Genomic DNA, 22,862 nt, shown 5'->3' with positions numbered 1-22,862 from the left:
ATGCAGAAGTTTAAAAGGCTTTAAGATATTTCAATAGGCTTATAAAGATATTAGCTGTAAATGTCAAAGCAATGTAGCATCAATGTTTCTAGGGAATCAACAGGTATTTTAAAATATATTCATAACACCAATTTGAATAAACACAATTAATTTGCTAAAGACTGAACCTGAACTAGGGGTAGAAATCTAGATGATTATGGCCTGATAAAAGATAAGCAGATATTAAGGGCCAAAAAAGAAATATTAATGAGTACTCCAATGAGAAAGTGTCAATACATTCAGAGTATGCACTTATGGAATGGGCTCACCAGGGAAAGGGACCATCTAGATTGGTCCTAATAAAGAAATTTAAAACAATAATTTAACTGAGACTATGGCAGGAATGGAAGACTCTGGGAGATATCAGTGGGGAGAAATGCAGAAAGAATTGATTATAAAACAGTGCATTGCAGACTGGAGGAGAGACATTTCTGAAGAGAGGTCAAGTGTCAGTCAGATCTCCACAAGTAACACATGAAAGAAATAGTTGTTATCTGGATTCATGTGAGAATAGACATACAGTTGGAAATGACATAGCAGAGAAAAAAAGAAAGACAAGTCATATACAAAGGAAGGATTAACTTTGAGAACCTGCAAAGGAAGTATTCAGTCTCAGGCTGGAGTTGATTGTACTAGATCAGATATGGATTCACAGAAAGTTCATAACAATGACAAGGATACACAAATGATTTACAGTGAATACAATTGACTATTGAAAGCATTGGATGCTTCTCATGGAGAATGCACCCATTCAGATGTCAATCAGCAGTAAATACTTTAACAGACAATGTCACTGGGTATTACATTCCAACACAGTAGCCATGCTTACAAGTCCAGTACCTTAGGAAGCCCCTGGTAATGCATTAATTTTCCAAGACTATCATACTAGAATTGCCAAATCTGAAATTGACAGAAATTTAGTATCTCACAGAATGGGACAAGGTATCATTAAAAATTGTCTTTAAAATAAAGTTCTTGAGTGACTGATATTCAGTTGAATCCATATTCTCTTACTTTCTACTTATTGCCAAAATGTTTGTTTTTCTTGACTTATAGACTCATCCTGTCTGTGTCTCCATGTCACCTGGCCTAGGACTCAGTGCCGATCTTAAATTCTGAATGATGAACTCATATTATTTGTAGTTTAGTTACATACACACATATTTTTCTTTTAAGTTTAGTTTTGATATTAATTGAAAATGATTAAAATTTTATTGCTACTTAAAAGTAATTCGTAGATAACTTTATATGTATATCATGGAGTGATCAAACGTAACTAACACATTATACGTACACTTACCAAAATAGTTCTAGATCAATAAATCTAAGGTAGCTTCACATACACACACACACACACACACACACACACACACATCCACAAATCCACACTGACTATGATATACAATATTACTTGTATGTATATCTCTTCTGGGTTATATTTCAATTAGCCATATGGCACAATAACACTAATAGTGTACCAGTGATACTTGTGCCTTGATGGTAACCAACAGCTGCCTAATTGGACATAAGACACACTGAAAAGGAGTCAATCACTCCTTGGAAACATAGTCAAGCACCCACTGCTAGAAAAGTCATTGATGTTGGAGTAGGATCTACTATTGTCACTCCGTGATACCAGTAAAATACCTAACTACATTCTAATTATTTATCCTTTTATCCACAGGTTAGTTCTTGCCCCATAAAAAACAGTCTTTGCAACACTATAGAAAACAACAATCAAACAAAATAGAAACTGGTGGAGACCAGTTCCAGTTGATACATTTATAAGACAACTCCTGCTCCTAAGGCTCAGGGCTCATTACTAAGTAATGGGGGCAGAAAGATTATAATTTTTTTTATTTTTTTACTTTTGGTTTGTTTTTTCTTTTCTTTTTTCTTTTTTTTTATAATTTATTTTTTTCTCAAATCGTAATTCAGTCACACAGGGGTTATAAACACAGAAAGTCAGGATGTGGGGAAGGGAATGACAGATTTTAAAAGCCAGAGGAACAAGGTGTTTGTCATGAGATTGTGTCTCCTAGAAATGTCAGAAGCTACATCCATGAAGTCTCACCAACATGGCTGCAAAATCATATAAACATGACCTGAGCAAGGACAATAGACATGCTAAAATGAACTGGGAAGAGCTTTGGGGCCCTAACTCTATGCAGGCATCAAAAGAATACTGATACCAGGAGACATAGTTGTCCCCCGGGAGGAGCACACCAACTGGCTCTCCGATAGCAAATCAAAGGTTATTATTTTAAAAAGCAGTTTCTGGAGTAAGCATATGTTGCCATTTTCGAAATGAAAAAATAAAAATGTGGGGCAACGCCTGAATGATATGTCTATGTTCATAAGTACATGAAAGTTATAAAAAGCAATTTCAATTCCTTTTTTTGTAACTTTCAAAACCATGACTACATTTTGAATCAGACCCAGAAAATATTTATTTTATTATTTTACATTTCTTTGGAATGAACTCCTTGGAGATCATCTGATCACACACTTTCTCATCATTCCTTTAGACCCACTTAGTGGAAATGCTTCCTAAGCAAATAAAAAGGATTTTAGTTGTTTGACATTATTTTTCTTTTGATTGTGGTTTCTTGTTTTTCATTTATTGATTCAGAGTCAATTTGCTAAAATATGATCAAAATTCTTTTTATTCCAGGAAATGTATCCTCTTAAAAATTAAAGTGAATAATGAACATGTTGTAATAGTTGGCTGGCTTAATCTCACCGAAGACACTGTTAGTCTTTGTACCAAAATAAAAGTGTTTTATTAGGTGGCTAGATTAACTATGCACTCAGTCTACTTTAGATGTCAAATCACCCAAAATTCACATTGACATCTACGGACCATAGGGGTAATTCTTTTCTGAGTGCACATGTAAATACAAAAAAAAAACAAAACAAAAAAACAAAAAAAAACAACTTTATTATGTTGTTCTGAATAACCTGTGACCAAAAAACAAAAACCAAAATTCCCAAATAGGTTTAGTATATGACTTTATAAAATAATTGTTGAGGCTGATAAAATGTGTTCATAATAAAGTACTTAAATTTTTCAAACAATTTGACCCATAAACTGATTCATTTGGCTACCATTGTTTGTAATACCATTGTTTGTATAAAACCAAAATAACAAATTTACATGTTCAATGAACTACTCCATTGATTGTGGTATTAACCACAAATCACAGGAGGACTACATAAGTTCTCAGTCACAGAGGACCACTAGATATTAATATATACTTCATGAATTATCATTATTCCACTCTCTCCTGGTTATCTTCATTTTTCTAATCTCAATATTGTCTTTTCCAATTGTTTAATATCCCAACTGACTAAATTTTAACTAGACATTCAAATTTTACTGCCAGTACTGTTCCTGACACTATCCCTAGATCATTCTTGAGTAGTTAATGTTTATCTATCTCAGGTGGTATATTCCAGTTGTCTAGCTGTGACTCAGCAATATGACAGTTTACAGGAATCTCTCTTTGTGTGGCTGACCTACCTACTTTAAATGTAGCCACTGTAGACTGAAAGCATATTATATCCCCCTTATGTACTGTAAGCTCCTTGAGGATAAAGTAATATGTCATTCCTTATGTGTTTCATTGAGATGGAGTCTAAGAACAAATGAACTAGCATACAGGTGAGAATGATACCACTATAAAATGAGTGCAGATGAAATTGATCCCTGTCCAGATGAGAAAGATAGTTGTACTTACAATCCAAATTAGATTATGTGCAGCCAAATCCAAATCAGCCATATTGATTTTCATTCTTTTTGTAGCCAAATTGATCATTCAAGCCCAAGGTCACTCTTATCTTCCTATCTGACAAAAAATAAAAGAATACTTATGTAGTGAAATTCTTCAGATCTTATTCGGGAAAATAATGCAATATTTATTATTTTCAACTGACTTTGGAAATCAAGGAAAATGGAGTTGTTAATAATTATATAGAAAATTTAAAAGTTAGATCTAATTATACAGTGAAGATAGTCATAATTCAGTGTTGTCTAAACATTAACTCTCAATCACATAGGTAATTCATCCACTTGAAACTTGACTTTAGAAAAAATTAACTCCAGTAGTTTCTTTCATCTAAGAGTTTATAGGTATTTAATAATATTAGCCTTACAGATAAAAGTTACAAAAAAGTAATGGATTCTGTTAATTATGAGCAGTGGTAGTTTTTATGGTTTAGAAGAAAATTCAAAGCACAAATCTGATGTACTTAGTTTCTGCTTGTATAAAGTGCTTTGCTCAAAAAAAGCTTCTGAGATTATAGCCAAACATAAAAGAAAAACAAAATCATTTTCTTAGATCTGACTTTAGGTTCTAAGATTGTTTGGTAATGATGCTCATATTTCTCAAGTAAAAACAAAAAGAAATGATCCTTTACTCAACCATGTACATTCCCTCTTTAGTACAGACTTTCAAACAGCAATTCTCAGTATCATATGGAAAACCACAAAACTCAGAATAGCTAAAACAATCCTGAACAGTAAAAACTTCTGTAGGTATCACCATCCCTGTCTTCAAGCCATACTACAGAGCAATCATAATAAAAACTGCATGGTATTGGCATAAACACCAAATGCAAACAATGGAAAAAAGGAAAGCATCTTTAACAAATGGAGCTAGTTTAACTGGATGTCTACATGTAGAAGAATGCAAATAGAATTATATTTGCACCCTGCTTTATTCACAATTGCCAAAAACTGGAAACAATCTAAATGTTCTCAACCAAAGAATGGATAAAGAAAATGTAGTTCATTTACAAAATGCAGCATTATTCAGCTATTAAAAACGATTGTATCATGAAATTTGAAGGCAAATGAATGGAACTAGAAAAGATCATCCTGAGTGAGGTAACCCAGACCCAGAAATACAAACATGTTATATTCTCCCTTGTAAATGGATATTAGCTATAAAGTATAGGATAACCATGCCATAATCCACAGGATAACCAACCTGCAGTCCACAGACCTAGAGAAGCTAAGTAATAAGGAAGGCTCAAGGGGTGAATGAGTCTCACTGGGAACGGGAAGTAGAATAGTCATGACAGGTGGATAAGGGGAGAGGACTAGAGTAGGAGAGTGAAGCAGGAGGAGGGGAAAGAGTACTTGAGAGACAACTGGAATCATCTGGGATGAGCTGGAAACTTAGAGCAATGGAAACTCCCAGAATCTATGAGAGGAACCCTAGCTAAGACTCCTAGCAACAGGGTTATGGTGTTATGTAGCTTAAACCAGATGTCTCCTATAAAAAGTCAAGACTTCCAATAAAAGGATTGGGACACTAACCCAGCCAAAAAAACCTTCGACCTACAATCTGTCCTGCCTAAACAATGTGCAGGAGTACAGATAGAGCAGCAATTAAGGGAAGAGTCAAGCAATGATTGGTCCAGCTTGAGACCCATGACATGAAAGGGACCCCACCCTTGACACTGTTAATGACATTCTGCTATACTTTCAGACAGGAGTCTAGTATAACCATTATTAAAGAAGCTTCACTCAGCAACTAGTGGAACCTGATTCAGAGAGCCATTGCCAACTATTAGTCAGAGCTTGTGGAATCCTGTGGAAGGGGGGAGGAAGGATTGTAGGAACAAGAGGGGTCAAGACACCACAAGAAAGCCTACAGAATCAACTAACCTAGGCTGATAGGGACTCATATAGTCTGGAGTGCCAACCAGAGAGCATGCATGTAATGGGCCTAGGCCCTCTGCACATATGCAACAGTTGTGCAGATTAGTCTTTATGTGGGACTTCTAAGAGTGGAGCAGGGACTGTCTGCATTTGGGACCCTTTCTTCCTTCTGGACTGTGGCTTCTAACCTCAATAGGAGAAGATACACCTAGTCTTACTGCATCTTGATATGCAGTAAGGTTGGTTGATATCCATGGGAAGGTTCTTTTTTTTCTGAAGAGAAAAGGGAATGGAGTACAATGGGTGGAAGACAGGAAAGAGGGAGGAGAAGAATTGGGACGAGAGGAGGGAAGGGAAAGGGCAGTCGGGATGTAACATTAATTGAACAATTAACCCATTTAAGAAAAGATGTGATCCTTTGAAAGATATATGGAATAAAACACAAAGAGGCATTATATTGTTACCAAATTCATAACAGAAAAAACCATTATCTAATCACATAAATTGAACCCATTACTATGTCCTGAGTATTTGAAAATAAGCTTTTAAGTAAAAAGATTGCCAATTTGGAACATTGAAAAATAAACAAAATGATAGAGCATTATTTTATGAATTTCTTGGCAGATAATTACAGATCACAAATTTCATAAAAGCTGTGCTGTATTCTGATAACTTTGGTGCTTTGTGAGATCTGCCCTCTTAATTTGTGTACTGTAGATATATATGCAAAGCTGATGGTATATACCCATACTTAATAACAGAAGATGAGTTATCTATTACAGTGGGAAGCATGGCTTACTCAACTTTATCACTCAGGGAACACAGAGTTGTGCACTCTCCTTACTACTTTGCAAAGCTACTCTTTGCTTATTTATTTTTATTCTAGTTTCCCTGTACTCAGAGAAAAGTGAAATGAAATCAGCCCCAGGAGGACAAGAAGTTGAAACGTTCCTCAAATAAACACAATTTTACAAATTCTCCCCTCTGCCCTTCAGAATTGCTATCCATTCATTGGCAATGACTCTTCTTTACAGAAACACAGCTGAACTAACATAGCACTTACATTATATAATATAATATATGTAGTATGTAATAAAACTGCTTTACTTTGGAAGGCAGGTATTGGGAAGAAAATCTGAATACTATTAGAAAGTATTAGATATATGGTTCAAATCAATTAGAGCTTTCTTTTGTCCCCTTAAAAGGGCTTTATATTCAAACAGAAATAGATGGTGCCTGTCTTCCATTTTAAAGTTTTTTTGGCCTCAGGTTCTTTAAAATAACATAGTTTCCTTTTGTACACATAAATTTAAGTCTTTGGCTTTTTAATGTGGCTAACGCTTAAAACATGGAAATGTCAGTATTAAGGAAACTGGGAAACTGCCTAGAGAAGTCAGGACTTAAGAGGATGGATATCCAAGGCAGCACACTTGTTAACACTCCAAGATACTCCCTTTTGCCTCCCAGTGATGCTTCTTAGCAGCAAGAATCCAAATGTCTTTACCCCTGACTGACAACTTATCTTTTTCAATGGGAATGATTCTTCCAGAGTCAATGTAGAGTAAATATTAGGCACCATACCATCTTCTTCTCAAACAAATGTGAATTATTGCTAATGAAAGAAACTTGAATAATAATTCCTTTATCATTCAGGAGTCAACATCGAAACTCAGACATTTTATTTCCCAGGGTTTGAAAAACTATAGAGATAATTCAACAGAGAATGGAAAAAGTACAAATATCAGTTCCTCATTTAGCTTCACTTTCTTAACATTGAATCCATCTAAATTGATACTAGAAAGAACAAGGACCATCTTGGTCAGTTATCTTTAAACCGTGGCCAATTGTACTTTATTCTCCCGAGTTTCTTTTCACACAGTACTGTGTGTTTTATAATTAATCAATTAATTAATTAACACTTTTAATTATCAATCAAGTGAGTATCAACACTCAATAGACACTAAGATTTCAGATAAATGTGTATAATACATTTATATAATAATAAAAGGCAATATAAAACAATGAACTTTGTATAAAACAACACATTACCAGCACCAAATGAATATTATTCTTAAGTTCATCACTCAGTTAAAAACACACGTATTTACATCCAAAGTCAAGGAAACTGTTTTTCAAGCTATTTCTTAGTGTACATATTCTGACTTATTATCAGTTGTTCCATTGCTTTTCTTCTGTGGCGTTAAAATATACAAATGTCAAGCAGCTATATTAATATTAGACACTTTTTGGAAAGAAATTTATGATACCCATTTAGTAACCAATCATTTCTGTCTTAAAGTCTAAGTTCATTGTATACCATAAGTTGGGTATGAGTTGAGAAGAAATTGCGATCTGGCACTTCTAGGTTCTGACCTGCACTCTTTTTAAAAGCTCTTAAGGGAACTTAATCATTGTGATTGTCTTTGTAATCCTTGCCAACCCACTGTTCTCCATGACCTGTATGCTAGATAGCCAGAGGCTATAGAGGAACACGGAGAGAAGAAATTTTAGGGACTAAAATTTATAAATTAAATTTTCTTTACATATGTGCATATGCTTCAAAACTTGATTTCTTGTATATATTATTAATTATTGCTTTTCTGTAACTATGTGGGGATGATATAAAAATCCTTATGGTTGCAATGACTATGCTTTTAAAACTAGCATCTCTTGGAGCAAATGTTGTATAAAATACAGTAGAAAAGTACCTTAGCTAAGAGTCCAGACAAGTTAGGTCAATATATCTACATATGTCTTACTTTGCTTTAGGCAGGATAGTTAACTCTTCAAGAACCAGGTATTCATTTAGAAGGAGGACAATTGCCACACTTGTCTGAAAGCTTATAGTGATGAGTAAGGTATGCCTGTAAGCACAGTGTCCACATCTCTACAGTAAGCTCTTAATGTTTGCTGTTATACGAGAAACTGTTTTCTAGTCTCCCTACCAACCTTAGACAAATCTGCACCCACCTTTGCTACTTTAGTGTAGGTGTACAGCAACGGGCAGTTTCTGCTCCCAAATATAGCTAGTTATTTTATTTTTCCTTCTGGATGATTTGAATGACTTCTCATTCAGGACACTGTCTGATGGTTGTGTTTCCAGAATACCTTCAGAAACCCTCCTTTGAACAGATCCTGTTAATAAAAGGTTAGTGTGGACCAGCTCTATGTAGAGCAGACTGAAAGTCAGGGCTGGTGATGATCACCCTGGATAATCCTCTTCATTTCACCAAGTCTTAACTTTTACTGACTGTAAAATATGATTTTTTTCTATCCTGTCTCTGAAGCTGGAGGCTGTGAGTGAAAAATGGCTTGTGATTTATGGTAAGCTGTAGGAACAGGAAACTATAGTGTTATTCGATGTATTACGATCTACCCAGATTATGAACAATTTGTGTCTTGCCCCCCCTTTTGATTGCTTGAATCAAATTTTATTTTGTAAACATGAAAATCCCCCAAACTTTTGAGAAATCACTTTCTTTTAGTTTAAGAGGGATAGTTAAATGAGTTCAAATAGATGAGTTACCCTGAAGTAGACCCAGATGGGATGACTAACCTCTGCAGCTTGGTAAATGTTGGGCTGTGTCCTCATTAAGTCTGCATCTACCTCATCATTCAGCCCAACGAATGCAACAGTCGCAGCAATGCACCCTGACATCTTGACTGAAATCAATGCCACCACCATTGCCAAGGTGGCTGAGCAGGCTAATGACGTTTGCTGTGTTCATCCTCCCAATTGCAGTCTAGTCCCAACCTTGCCCCCACTCCGTTTCCAAATCTGCCTATGCAGACTGTAGCAAGGGCACTGTTGGGAAGGATCGGTATTCTGCCTTGCAGCTTCTAAATGATCCTTTGAAATTTAATGAGGTCAGTTGGGCGTCTACAATTTTCCCTCTTCCTAACTCTACTCAGGAGAAAAATCCCTGTTTCTCTCTCTCTCTCTCTCTCTCTCTCTCTCTCTCTCTCTCTCTCTCTCTCTCTCTCTCTCACACACACACACACACACACACACACACACACACACACACACACACACGTATGCCCTGCAAAAATACTTGAGAAAACACCTATGCACCTATGCGTAGGAAAAAACAAACAAACAAACAACAAAAACACCTTCCATAATTTTCCATAAAGAAGCAGCTTTATTCCTTATGACAGCCCCAGTGTGCGCTCTCCTGCTCTATCCCTTTCTCCCTCTCTCTTTCAATGGCAGACTCACACAAAATGTCACATTCCCAGGGAGGAGCTGAGAATCTTTCTCATAGGTTGAACCCACTTGCTATTGAAGGCTGTGGGCGCTCTTTGGGTGCCCACTTTCCAGAGCAGAACTCCCTCCAGACGCAATTGCCTTGGTCCACTGAGCCGCCAGCTCCAAGGCGAGCTCAGGGACAAAGGCTGGTCAGGGTGATTGCATATTGCACCGGACGGGGGTTCGGGGGTTCGGGAGGTTCATGATTTGAGAGGAGGATAGGAAACTGAAAACTCAAGAGGTAGAGGCTGTTTGAATGATATACAAAGACGCTCCCCACCACCCTTCCCTGCATGCAAATAGGGCCACTGACAGGCACTGGCAATTACCTACTCCAGAGTCTGCACTGCAGCCCTGCCTAACTCTTGAGCTAGCTAGCACCAAGTTCCTGAAAGGATCAGATCGTCCATAAAAACCCTTGTCTATGAAACTTTACCACCAAAATATTTTGGTCAGGATCTGGTCGGGAAAAAATAGATTCGAAAATTAGTATGCCTAAGAAAATCCCTCTTCTCAGGAACAGATCTCTTCAATATGAGATACAACAGGGTCCCTTTAGATGTGAAGGAGAAGCGGGAGGCTTGGAGACGGCCAGTAGATGGCGGAAGAACTCTTTCTTTGTACAGTCTTAACCCTTGCCTGGTTTATGGGACTGCCAAGTCCAAATGTATAGACATATACATTTTGCCTTTTGAAAGAAACCTCCCATTTACATATTTGAGATCAATTCAGAATTAGGGAAAATGAGCTTTCTCTAGATATCAACGACAGGCACAACTGGTTTAACTGCTGTTGCACACCGGCTACAAGGATGTTGGGCAAGATAAAAAATGAACTATTTAGGGAAACATTCTGACTTCCCTCCCAACCCTACCCCAGCCTCAGCCACGGGTGACATATGTTTACCAAATAATAAAATCCTTTTCTTGGTTTTTATACCAAGGTATTCTCATATGTAAATTTGTGCGTGCAAATAAATTATCAGTGATTCCCCTTCCGGATTAAATCAAAGTATAATAGATGTCTAAAGCAGTCTGGGATATAAGCAACTACTGTAGTAACACATGCCCCATTCTAACGACGTGGGCATTGATGGAACTCAATTCATTATCCTCACGGTTTCTCCTAAAGCGAAGCAGATCTTCACTTTAAAAATACTCCTTTAGCTTGCTTCTGTATTCTCAGGCTGCAATGGAGAGCTCACTAACATAATATTTCTTGAACTGCTTTTGCAGGCAGAATTGATCTATTCGGGGGGAAAAATAATCCAAGCCCCGAGATTTCAAATATTGTGGGGAGTTTATCAGAGAGCAGAGCTGGGCTTTTAGAAGCTCACTAGTGCTTTCTGGTGTAGGTTGTAAGGAGCAAGATTTAAGGTTAATTTTAGTGGAGGGGAAAAAACGCAAAAGAAAAGACAGAATCCGGAGTAGCGGAGACTCTGTGCCCCCGTTGGAGAGATGGTTGAGTCCTCGTCAAGGTTGCTGTGGTATCCCAGAAACACCATTCACTCCGAGCTGTGACCGCGCACCAACAACAGCAACAACTCTGCTGCGCTGGGCTGAGGAGCCAGAATCCAGAGCTCCCGAATAATATGAAAGGGAGCCGCAAAGGAGAAAGCAGAGCAAAGGAATCCAAACCCCGGGAGCCTGGCACGCGAAGATGCGCTAAATGTGGCCGCCTAGACTTCATCCTGAAGAAGAAAATGGGGATTAAAAGTGGATTTACGTTTTGGAATCTCGTCTTTTTATTGACGCTGTCTTGTGTAAAAGGTAAGTCTGTTTTCAGGGGGTACCCTCTTCTGTGGTGGAGATGGGCTTGACTTGTCGCCTGAGAGAGGCTAGCGAGCTTAGTTTGCAATTTGCACGGATAAAATAATAGGGATAATACTGATGAAGGAGTTGATTCAGAGCTCCTTCTCCTCCCCTCAGATAGGAAATGCATTTTGCTTGCCAGATTTGGCGTTCAATGCGGTGATTGAGCTTGTGCTCAATAAATATTCTTGCAGTATGCTCAAACCAATACGTGAGTTGGTTCCTATAGCCTCTAACTAGTGGATATCCACGCAGAATTCCTCTGCAAGACTTTTTTTTTTTAAGTGGTGAGGATTATCTTGATTTCTAGTGGAATCCGTGGGGTCTGATGCTTTGCACAGATTTTTTTTTTTAATTGAAGACACTGGCGTGAGTGCCTTTTAACCATTTCGGACAGCAAAGTTGCCAACATGCTAGAAATGCATGGGTTTTAAATGCATTAGGAGACAGTGCCTTCCGAAGCTCGGTCACACCAACATGAATGTCTGCATACAAGTTTGAATTATTTCTACGTGGCTTCCTACACAAGGATAAATGTAGGGGAGCTTTTTGGACACTCTGTTAAATGCTTGGTAAAAAAATAAAATAATTAATTGATAAAAAAAATAAAAATGAGGCTGAGATGCCACAAAGTGTGAAGATCCACCTTTGAGGATGAATGAAGGTAGGGAGAAATTCACTAGCGGCTGACCAAAAAGAAAATCCCCGGCAAGTCTCTGCGTTCAGACAGGTACAATGAGTGTCACATGCACAGACAAGGAGTGGGGGCGGGTGGGATGGAAAATTTATTCCTAAGCAGGAAGGGAAGGGACAGTTGGATCACTGGAGAAAGAACAGTCTGGGGCACAAAATAGACCCAAAGCTATTCCACAACTTCTGCACCCCACTGCCCATTAATTGTTGCAAAGAATACTCGGGAGGTGTTTATGACTCATGCCGTGGTTTCTGAACAATCCTTTCTCCATCCTCACAGCAGCTCCAACAGACACGGAGGATGGAGCTCATAGTGAAGCTAGTTTCCAATCCTGCTTGTCTGTGCCTTGAAGGGTGGAGGGGCAGTTTCGGCCCAGGCGCGTCAAGGCTATCAGCACAAACTGGGCGCTTCTTCCTTTGTAAAGGAGTGCCTCTCTGAACCGCAATCGGGCCGCGTCTCTATGAAACACTTTATTGTCCAGCTTGCAGCTGGCTGTCCCCTCGCAGAAGGCAGCACATTTGCATTCAGTGGATATGATAATTCATGTTTGGGGAGGGGGGAAGTGGAGAGGTTACCTCTTCCTCAAGGATGACCAAATTCTGTTCCGAATTTTAATTGGCATCTCTAAATGCCAAGAAGTCATCCCTGTTCTCTGTGGCAGCAACTGCTTTGTAACCCCAACCTGCTATTTAAAGCTGCGTGTGTGTGTGTGTGTGTGTGTGTGTGTGTGTGTGTGTGTGTTTCTGGGACTAAAACGCCTGTCCTAAGCTGTGTAGATGTAACTAGTCTACCTACTGCACAAACCCCGTTTCTGGTTGCTTACAAGGGGTTTTCGTCGCCAGCCGGGTGTGCGACGAGAGACATGTCTGGGCTTAGTTTTCCTGCCACTCGGAGTGGGTGGTTAATGGATGGCCCTGGGGCTGCCTGCTAGACACACGCTCGACTCCGCGTGGAGAAGTCGCGGTCAGCCAGCAGCAGCCCGGGCTGATGGAAGAGACGTAGAAGTGTCTCCTTCAAGAAGATGACCGAGGGTTAAGTGCGAATTTTCATGAGATACCTGTTGAGCCAAAAATGTTTCGGGGGCACATTAGAAGAAGTGAGTTGCCAAAGCGGCAGAGCACGTCAGCCAGAGAAACGCAGAGCTGGGCCGCTTGTGATTTCAGCTCTGGCTGCCAGCACCTACCGTATTTAACGAAGAAAATGCGCCGACGGAAAAGAAAGGAATGTTAATTTGCTTTGAATGGCTTTGGCAGTAGGAGACACCTCTCCACCCACAACTCTTACAGTTTGGAGGGAGATAATTGGTCTCCTTTGAGTCTCTTCAAGCTTTAGGGACTTTGAGAAGGTGTTACACGTCATAGTCATCTTTGGTCTTGTCCAAAAATCAATAGTACACAGTTCATTAAAACCTTTTTAATGGTAATAAAATTTTTATTTGCCATACTTCTGGTACTTAGGTGATAAGGGTGACACTTCATACTTTGCATGGCTATCCCCCAACTCCAACAAACTTGCATGCATTTTGTTTTACAAGCCCTCTCCAAGACCTGGTGGTGCCCATTTTGATAGTGACTTATTTCTCCAGTTTAGATTTTAATTTCACCTAGGTCTCAAGCTTTTTTTGTTTGTTTTGTTTCCGTTTGTTTTTTAATGAGTTTGCTGCATTGTCTTACACATTGTGTATTCTAGTCTCTAATCCCTCTTTTGTTTCTCAAGTTATTTCCTTTGGGTTACTCAGGCTCACAGAAAATCATAGCTTGTCCCTGAAAATTCTAGCATAGGGTAATGTCAGGAAATCCATGGTGCACACAGTGTTCTCTCTGAACCTCTTCATACACCACGATTCTACCATCTGTCTATAGTTTTCACCCCTCAGCTGTCTCCCTTCTAAGTGCAAGAGCAAGATACAGAGGTTCAGGGTAAGGAAACATTTCGTGGTGGAAGATAAAGTGATATTTTGTAGGCCCGAGCTTCTCCAGTGGGGCTCAAAAGGTAACCAATGTCCCCAGAGCTTTTTATATCCACCTGAATCGCCTGAAATAAATGGTTCAAAGCTGACAACAAACTGGAGGGCAGTGGAATTGCAGCCTAGGCTTCATTGTTGCCTGTATCTCCTTCTAGCTGGGAAAAAAAGGAGGAGGGGTTAGGAGGTGGAGGCGAAAGGAGGAAGAGAAAGAAGGAAGAAGGGATGGGGGAGGGAGGGAGGGAGGGAGGGAGAGAGAGAGAGAGAGAGAGAGAGAGAGAGAGAGAGAGTTTGAAATGCATCCTCTAGCTGCACAATGTCTCATTACACCAAAAATTGCAAATCCTAAATCTTCAGTGTCCCACTCATATAAAGAGACACTCTTGGGGTGCTTTCTGACACTACTTCTCAAATGATGGGGAAGGGTTGCCAAGGTGCAGGAGGTCAGAGAGGTGTAGACTTAAGTCCACAGCAGCAGGAAAGCTGGGTATTATTTGTCTCACTCTCCCTCCAGGTGCTTGTTCTGGGATTACTTTGGACTTCAGGAAGGATGTGCCTTCCTGCTTTCTTTGGGACTTCAATACATAAAGACCAGGCAAGGAGACAGGGAGCTCTGCAGGAGGGAGGACCCAATACAGAATCCCCAGTTCTGTCTTTCGAGAGCTGGAAGCCAGTCTTGAGACAGCAGGATGGAGGAAGAACTGTGCCTTTTATCAATTTGCCAATGACCTGCCCAGGTAGTCTTTCCTGAAGTTCCCAGCCAGGTCAATATCCTCAGGGAAGGACAGTCTTCAGTTTCCAATCTTAATGCTTTCATCTGATACATCAGAAGGGAGGGAGCCAGCAGAGTATCTTAAGAGAGTATGTCAAAGAGTAGACTGTGTACACAAAATAATAAAAACAGCAACAGAATTCACCAAACTCTCCCCTGTCCCTACTCCTGTCGCAAGGTTAGCACCATTCAGGCACCTGCTGGAAGGCAGTAATGTTTGTGTTTATGAGATTAAGGCATGTTTCTGAAGCCTTCCACAGCCGGCGAGAGGCATGCCTCCTTTCCATTTCCTTTGTGAATGTTTATTCCTTTTTTCTTAAAATCAAAACTCTTGAAATTGAAATCGTTATCGACTCAACCAGGTTGACAATGGGTGCCTGACTTCCTGTGTTTGCCTGTGTGTGTGTGTGTGTGTGTGTGTGTGTGTGTGTGTGTGTGTTTTGCTAGGAGGAAAAAGGATAATGAATTGCACCCAAGACCCATCAGTAAGCCTTGCAACATAATGTGTACATATGGAACTGTATAGCTTTGTGGGTTAGTGGTATGTTAATTTTCCCTATGCTCCAGGCTGTCTACTGCTCTGATACCACATTTGTCTTGAGATAGGACAGAGGCAAGGCAATAAAGATAAAGCCAAATTTCTCCAAACGCAAGGCTGCTGCCCTCACTCCTAGGACTTCTGTAAGATGCACTTCATTTGGGAGACCTGAAAGTTCTTTGGGGTAGACAAAGAGTGGGACCTCAGTAAATGAGCATCTATGAGATCACCTACCTTCCTACTGTTGCTGCATTTGGGGAAAAGCAAGGAGAGTTAACTCTGAGATTAAAGCATAGCAAAGACTGCAGTGTAAGTTGGAGGTAGGGGTGTGGAAGATATAGTGATGCCGAAATAAAAGAGCACAAGTCATATCAGAACTCAAGTGTTCTCCCTGCTCTCTTGCTGTGGCCAGATGATTCCTGAAAGAAAGCCTCTAAACCTTGCTGTGCATTGCATAATGGAAATAAAATGGAGATTCTGTATACATCACCTAGGCAGGAGGAAAGTTCCCTTCCCCTTGAAAGCCACTCCTTCCTGCAGGCTTAGCACCAAAACTTTCCAAAAGCCACTCCTATATTATGCCCTAGGACAAATTGCATGGCTCCTGAAATTCAGAGCTGAAATTTCCTGAATTGCTGCCTCCTTGGAAGCAATCAAAAAGGCCCACTTACAGTCAGTCTAGAGGTTTCTGGAAGGTTCTGTGTGTGGAGAGTCAGGAGGCAGTGCCCCTACAAGCTCTAGTTGCAAGAGTCTGTAAGGTGGAATACTAAAGAAGCAGCTTTCCGCATCTTGAAAAGAACTCACCAGCTCCTTTGGGATCTCGCAAGGAGAAACAGGAAGAATCACTGGATGAATTAAGTACTTAAAGATATCAGACTTTGTCGCAGGGGCCAACGTGGTTGCCTGTTTTGAACAGCTAGCCTCTCTGTCTGTGGCACGTGTAGCTGAAGAAGTTTGAAGGAGGCATGTCTGGCACAGGCAGAAAACACTGGCAGAAAATGGCAGATTCCTGGTTCTACACACAGTAGAACTATTCTGCGACTGACAAAACAAAGGGCAGATGAGGCAGCCAACAATGCCTTTGTGCTCATGAGGAAACAAAAGCTTCTAAGTAAGATGTTTGCTAAGATTTCTAAGGAAAATAAATGTGTGGATGTGGGTGCCTGGCGACCGGGACTAAGCTGAACACAGCCCTTCCTTGTTGGCAGATATACTTCTTGTGTCCCAAGAGATGAAGTCTTGTAGTCATTCTTCAGAGTTTTCAGAAAGTCTACGAAGTGTCAAACACTCCAATACTTTATCTATTTGTGGTTAACTTTGATATTTGCAGGGGACACAGTGTCTCGTGTAGCTCAAGCTGGTTTCAAACTCACTGCCTAACTATTTCCCGAATTCTTGACCTTCTTGCCCCGATCTGCCAAGTGCTGAAATTGCAGACCTACACTTCCATGCCTGGCTGCTGTCTGACAATGTTAAGCTGAGCAGTATTCTTGCTGAGATACCTGACCCTTCAGCAAGATGACTATTTGAGAAACTATGCCCTCTTTTACATGAATTTCAAGATGTCCTGGGGTTCGAAGCAAAACAAATTGCAAAGGAAGAGAATAAGAGGAAACAATGTGTGAGAGGCCGACAGTGCCTAACACCATCCAAAGCTCTCTATGTGTAGAATAAAACTTAACTTTAGATATCATTTTATCCTATGGCCTGCTTTCTCTGTTTACCACAGTGCAGTTAGGGGATAGAATGAGTATCGCCATTTTGCATACTGGTGCATGGTGGTGACAGAACAGGAACCTTAGCTATAGGCTTCATCCTTTGACTGTGAGAACAAGTTAGTAAAGGGTTTGTGGTGTGCACACCCATTTGCTACCAAGCACACACAAGTTTGTCTGTGTTAGTTCTCATACCAGGCTTTTGTGCTCATTTGGAGTAACAGATTACAGAGTATCATTGAGGAAAACTAACGCAAATAATTTCCAGAATTCACTATCTTATGTTTATGATCATCTTTCCTGCACTTCACATTCTGTTTCTCTAGATAATTTGAATGTATGAGACAAGGATTGAGTGGAATTGAGTCCTATAATGAATGACCATGATGCATGAGTGGGCCATCTAATTTCTACATTATTCTTTCATCTTGAGATTGTCATTATCTACATTCTTACAGTCTTGGATCTGTGTCCTGTGAAAGGAACCATTCAAAAGGCCTTCCTTTACAACTGTTCTGTATTTGGGGTTAGGCACAGCAGTTTTCTTCTCCAAGAAGCTGAACTGTCACAAACCAGTTAGCTTTAAAAAGACATTCATGAGACCCCTCCAAATACAGAGAAAGTGAAAGAAAATGAACTAAGAACTGGTTTGGCAAATCACTCATTCTATAGGCTGTCTTGTGTGGTAAGGATTTCTCAGGGTTAAAATTTTCTATGGAAGGTAGCTGTGTCCCACAGCTGTATTCAAAATCTCTCCTAAAATGTCTAACCTTATAGCTTTAGCATAGTGTTCTTGCAGAGGGACATGAAGAATGTCAGAGGGATTCTGGTGGCATTAGTTATAGCATCATTACCCTGTCAGCTCATAGGCACAATTACTGCAGTGATTTTTTTTTAAAGCTTCTCGAGGAAAGAGTACCAGTATCATCTAGAAACTTCTGCCAAACAAAAATCTCAGGTTCTCACCAGCAGAATACTGAATCCTGTTATGAAAGATAGGCACAGGTATTTGTGTCTTTAACAAGTTAAGTGGTTAATTTGAATGCTTTCTGAAATTTAAAGGAAACTACTCCAGTAAACAAGGAAAACAAACAAACAAACCAGGGTACTAGAGTTACATATACACAAAGATTTGAAATGATAATGCCATGGAGAACCTTTATGTAAAGAAATCAAATTTTCTAAGCCTCAGCTGCACTGTTCGTGTGCTTCTATAAAGGACTGTATTTTTTCAGTGGACTTACTGAATCAGGTGATTTATGTGAATCAAGTATGTAGCCAAGAGCTTGGCAGAACTACCATTAAATTAAACTTGCATATGCAAAAAGAAGGATCTTCATCTGTTATACCATGAGTCCTTAATTTTGTCCTAACAAGGAATACAAAGTATAATTTCCTCTTACTAGTTTTTTCTATTCATTGACTACCTCACTCCCAAACAATATTCTGCAATTCCTGTTGGTCATATTTTATCCTGTAAGTCACTCCTTGGGTCTATGTGTCGAGAGAGGAACAAAATTTGAAAAACAAAAAAGAATGTTATCCAGACTTCTGGACTAATTTCATCTGTTCACTGTGATGTGGATTAATTTGAATACCAATTGACTTGCATACTTATATAGATTTATCTATTCATTGTGATGCAAATGATAATATTCATAGAACTAGAGGTGCTTTTAAATATTAGGTGGGTCATTGCTCATATATTATAAATAAGTACACATACATAGAAAGTACCAGTGCATTTTCTGAGGTTAAGATGGTCATTGACTCCTGATATGAGACTGTTTTACTGGACATTAGAGACCATGCTCAATGTTTTTATTTTTTTATTTTATAGCTTTTCAATTTTACTTCAGTTAGCTTAGATTGTACCAAATAAAAAAATAATCAACCATAAAACTTTACATTTAAGCACCGGATGCCAACAAAAATCACACACAACTATGTATCATTACATATATGTAGTTAAAAAAAATACAAGCAATGGTAATACTTGCTTAGGTGGGGAGAAAATGAGATGATTCATGGCCTAGGATATTCGTAATGCTGATACAATATAATGTATATGGCTCAGTGGATAAAGATGCCTGCTGCTAAGATTGTTGACCTGAGTTTAAATTCTGGGAACTTAATGTTAGAAGAAGAGAAGCAACAACTAAAATTTATCCTTCTGCCTCCACTCAAGTGCTATGGCTGAGGGTAGGACATGTACACAGGCTTGCTGAAAAACACACATAAATAATAAATGATGTAATAAAAGATTGAAACAACATATATGTTAATTAAATAATTGTGTTTTCTAAAATACTAACAATTATTAGTTATAGGTCCATAAATAAATTCAGTTAATTGGTTAATGTTCATGTATTCTTAAAATGTTTCACCCGTTTTTGTGTTCTGAAAACAATCTATTCTTTGAAATGTAAATCTACAATATCAATTCTTAATTTTACTCAAGGATTTTTATTAAGGTTAAGTCAAATTACATGAGAAGTATAAATCCTTTCTAGTCTGTATTTTAATAGGTACAGTTCCTTTCATCTTACTTATAAAATGAAAATATCATTTATGACTCTATCATAAAAATTTCATGAGCCCAGTACTGTTATTTGGTTATTCTCATAATTGCAGCATGTGAACTGTTTTCATTTTTTTTTTGTTTAGAGATTTGAGTAGAAAATTGGGAAACTAACAACTTCTGCTAATTTGAGAAATTGAAATGTACAGAAAGTGAGTGGAGCATATATATATATATATATATATGCAGGTTATTTCCATGAAAGTTGGCTTCATAATTTTTAGTGTATAAAGTTCTTCCTTTATGCCATATTAGCAATTGTAAAAGCCTACCCATGATGGAGGGTTTTAAAGTCATGCAACAGAGGTTTTAAACTTTGAATTACATGTATGGTCAGATAGCACTCCACTTAGACTATTACTCCAGGAAGTGATGGGTACCTGGTTTATACAGAGGCTCAGGCATTGTCATGTTTGGGGAAATGTTTTAAGATACTTTTTGTACTTCTTATGTGTGTTGCCGTTTATGTAGCTTCTTCATGTCAAACCATAGTTGTTCTTATTTTAGTCCTGAACTCCAAACAAATGGCTATGTCATAGATCTGATCTCATAGGTTTCAATTATTATCTTCATCTGCAAGTTACACTTCCCCTACTGTATAGATATGCAAAGCCTGAACAGGATATTTTTAGCTCATGGTTAAACAAAACGAGAAACAAAGATTAAACTCTCATAGCATTTTCAAAATCTAAAGCAAGTGTATGGTTAAATTCATATTTGAATATCTTCAGTTTTAAGGGAAAAACTGGGGCCTAGAGAATTTAATTCACAAGAAAGTTTGGACTCACAATCTTGTTATACATACACAGTCACTGTGTACATTAGCAGGTAACTCCGTTTCTGAGCTACCTACTTCTTGTACCTAGTTTGCCTAAATCAATTGCCTCTGTGTAAATACAACAGGCACTGAAGATATGTTGCACTTCTATAAATAATAATTGGGAAAATATTTCCAATATAATGCCTGTGATTTTAATTACTCTGTCAAATGAAAAGTCTAGCACAAAGGTAAAACAATTAAAAGTAATAATTCTTAAATCCTATCACATTGATCTTGAGTAAAATTTAGAACGTAAGAAACAGGATGAATGAATCATAATGTATACATATATATATCAACTTATTAGTACAAAACATTAACCAATTTTACCCAAAGATTTGAAAATAGTCATTTTTTTAAAAATAGTCATTTAACATTAAGTCATTTTTAACATTAAATCTACCAATTTCCATAGAGTTTTAAGAATGAAATCATTCCTAAATTCCATTTAGTATGTTTCTAAAATTTATTTGTAAGGGTTAATGATTTTTTCAGTGTTAAAAATATTAATAATACAACTCCATCCCCAAATCTGTTTCATTCTGCAAGGTGGATGTATTCACACAAAACAAGAAACGACCTTTAGAATAAGTGATTTTCCAAGCCAGCTCTTAGTTCATTTTCTTTCACTTTCTCTGTATTTGGAGGGATCTCATGAATGTCTTTTAAAAGCTAACTGGTTTGTGACAGTTCAGCTTCTTGGAGAAGAAAACTGCTGTGCCTAACCCCAAATAGAGAACAGTTGTAAAGGAAGGCCTTTTGAATGGTTCCTTTCACAGGACACAGATCCAAGACTGTAAGAATGCAGGTAATGACAATCTCAAGATGAAAGAATAACGTAGAAATTAGATGGTCCACTCATACACCATGGTCATCATAAAATGTATGATCTAATTTTATACAACTGTTCAAAATAGGCATTTTGTTGATAATACAATTAATTATTTTCTCAGATATGACTATTTATTACAACTGCACTCTCTGAACTCTATGGTTAAAAGTTCTCGTTCTTTTAGACAGATATTTAGAAATGTCATCTGAACCTCCCTGCTAAATTTTAAGGTTCAACCCAGGCATGGTAGCATGTACTGTTAGTTCCAGCCCTAAGAAAACAGAGGCAGATAAATCTCTATAACTTCGAGGTCACCCTGGCCTACATAGTGAGTTTCAGTATAGCCAGGGATAAGTTGAGAGACTTTTCTTCAAAAGCCAAAACAAAAATAAGTAAGTAAATAAATACATAAAACTGAAGACTCAGAAGAGTTACTAATACTCTTCCATGAGAAATTCAGAGAATGCACTTTCTGAATTTTCTGTTCATCATGGGAACATATTAATTTTAAGCAGCTTTCACAAACAGAATTAAACATTTTCATGTGCACTTAGGCCTCTTAGATTTATGTCACAAGCGAAGGTGTAACTATATCTTATCTCCAGGCACATTTTTTTGTGCCTCTGCATGGCAACATTCCATTTAGTGTGGCAAGTGTACTGTCAGCCAAATTCTCCAGTTTAAAAATTGATAATATCATAATCATTTAGTGAGTTTTTAAATCACACATTAATTTGTGATTTAAATTTCACGAGCTTGGTGAGAAAGTGGCACATTTATCAAAAACTATTTTTCCATTCTCGTTCTCTTCATTTTTTCCCATTAATGTTACAAAACAGAACCATCAGCTGTGCTTCCTGCTTTCGTTTTATTCTAGTTTCTGAAACATCATTTTCATTAGGGATATCTGATCTAATTATTTGGTTTGTTTACACTATGCAGTCTGTCTAATTTAAAGGAAACTGAGGAAAATAATGTTCATTTTATCATTTTCCCATGAAAATAATACCTACATGATTAAGTCTGTCAACTGAGCCAAGGATTTAAAAATATAATTTTACAATGTACTTTTATGTTATGAGACATGTATTATAGAAAAGTGAATATAAGGTGTGTCTCTTGTTAGTTACTTAAAATGGAATTAGATACTTACTGTATCTGAAATTTTTAGATATTG

General features: G+C 38.1%; 1 protein-coding gene across 3 annotated transcripts in view; it reads left to right on the top strand.

Annotated features, from left to right (window-relative positions):
• Positions 1–11,471: 11,471 nt before the first annotated feature.
• The window catches only part of Csmd3 (CUB and Sushi multiple domains 3), a 1,130,934-nt gene continuing 1,119,543 nt past the window's right edge, over positions 11,472–22,862 (top strand). For 2 of the 3 annotated variants that reach the window (XM_028765601.1, XM_028765593.1), the window contains exon 1: positions 11,551–11,728. In XM_028765601.1, coding sequence (XP_028621434.1) covers positions 11,551–11,728 — 178 coding nt within the window. Of the gene's footprint in view, positions 11,729–22,862 lie in introns of all 3 variants that reach the window. The other variant, XM_028765583.1, reaches the window with a different exon arrangement.

The sequence above is a fragment of the Grammomys surdaster genome, unplaced genomic scaffold (assembly GCF_004785775.1).
Source record: "Grammomys surdaster isolate TR1022 unplaced genomic scaffold, NIH_TR_1.0 63, whole genome shotgun sequence".
NCBI classification, from domain to species: Eukaryota; Metazoa; Chordata; class Mammalia; order Rodentia; family Muridae; genus Grammomys; species Grammomys surdaster.
This window is presented reverse-complemented; position numbering and strand designations above follow the sequence as displayed.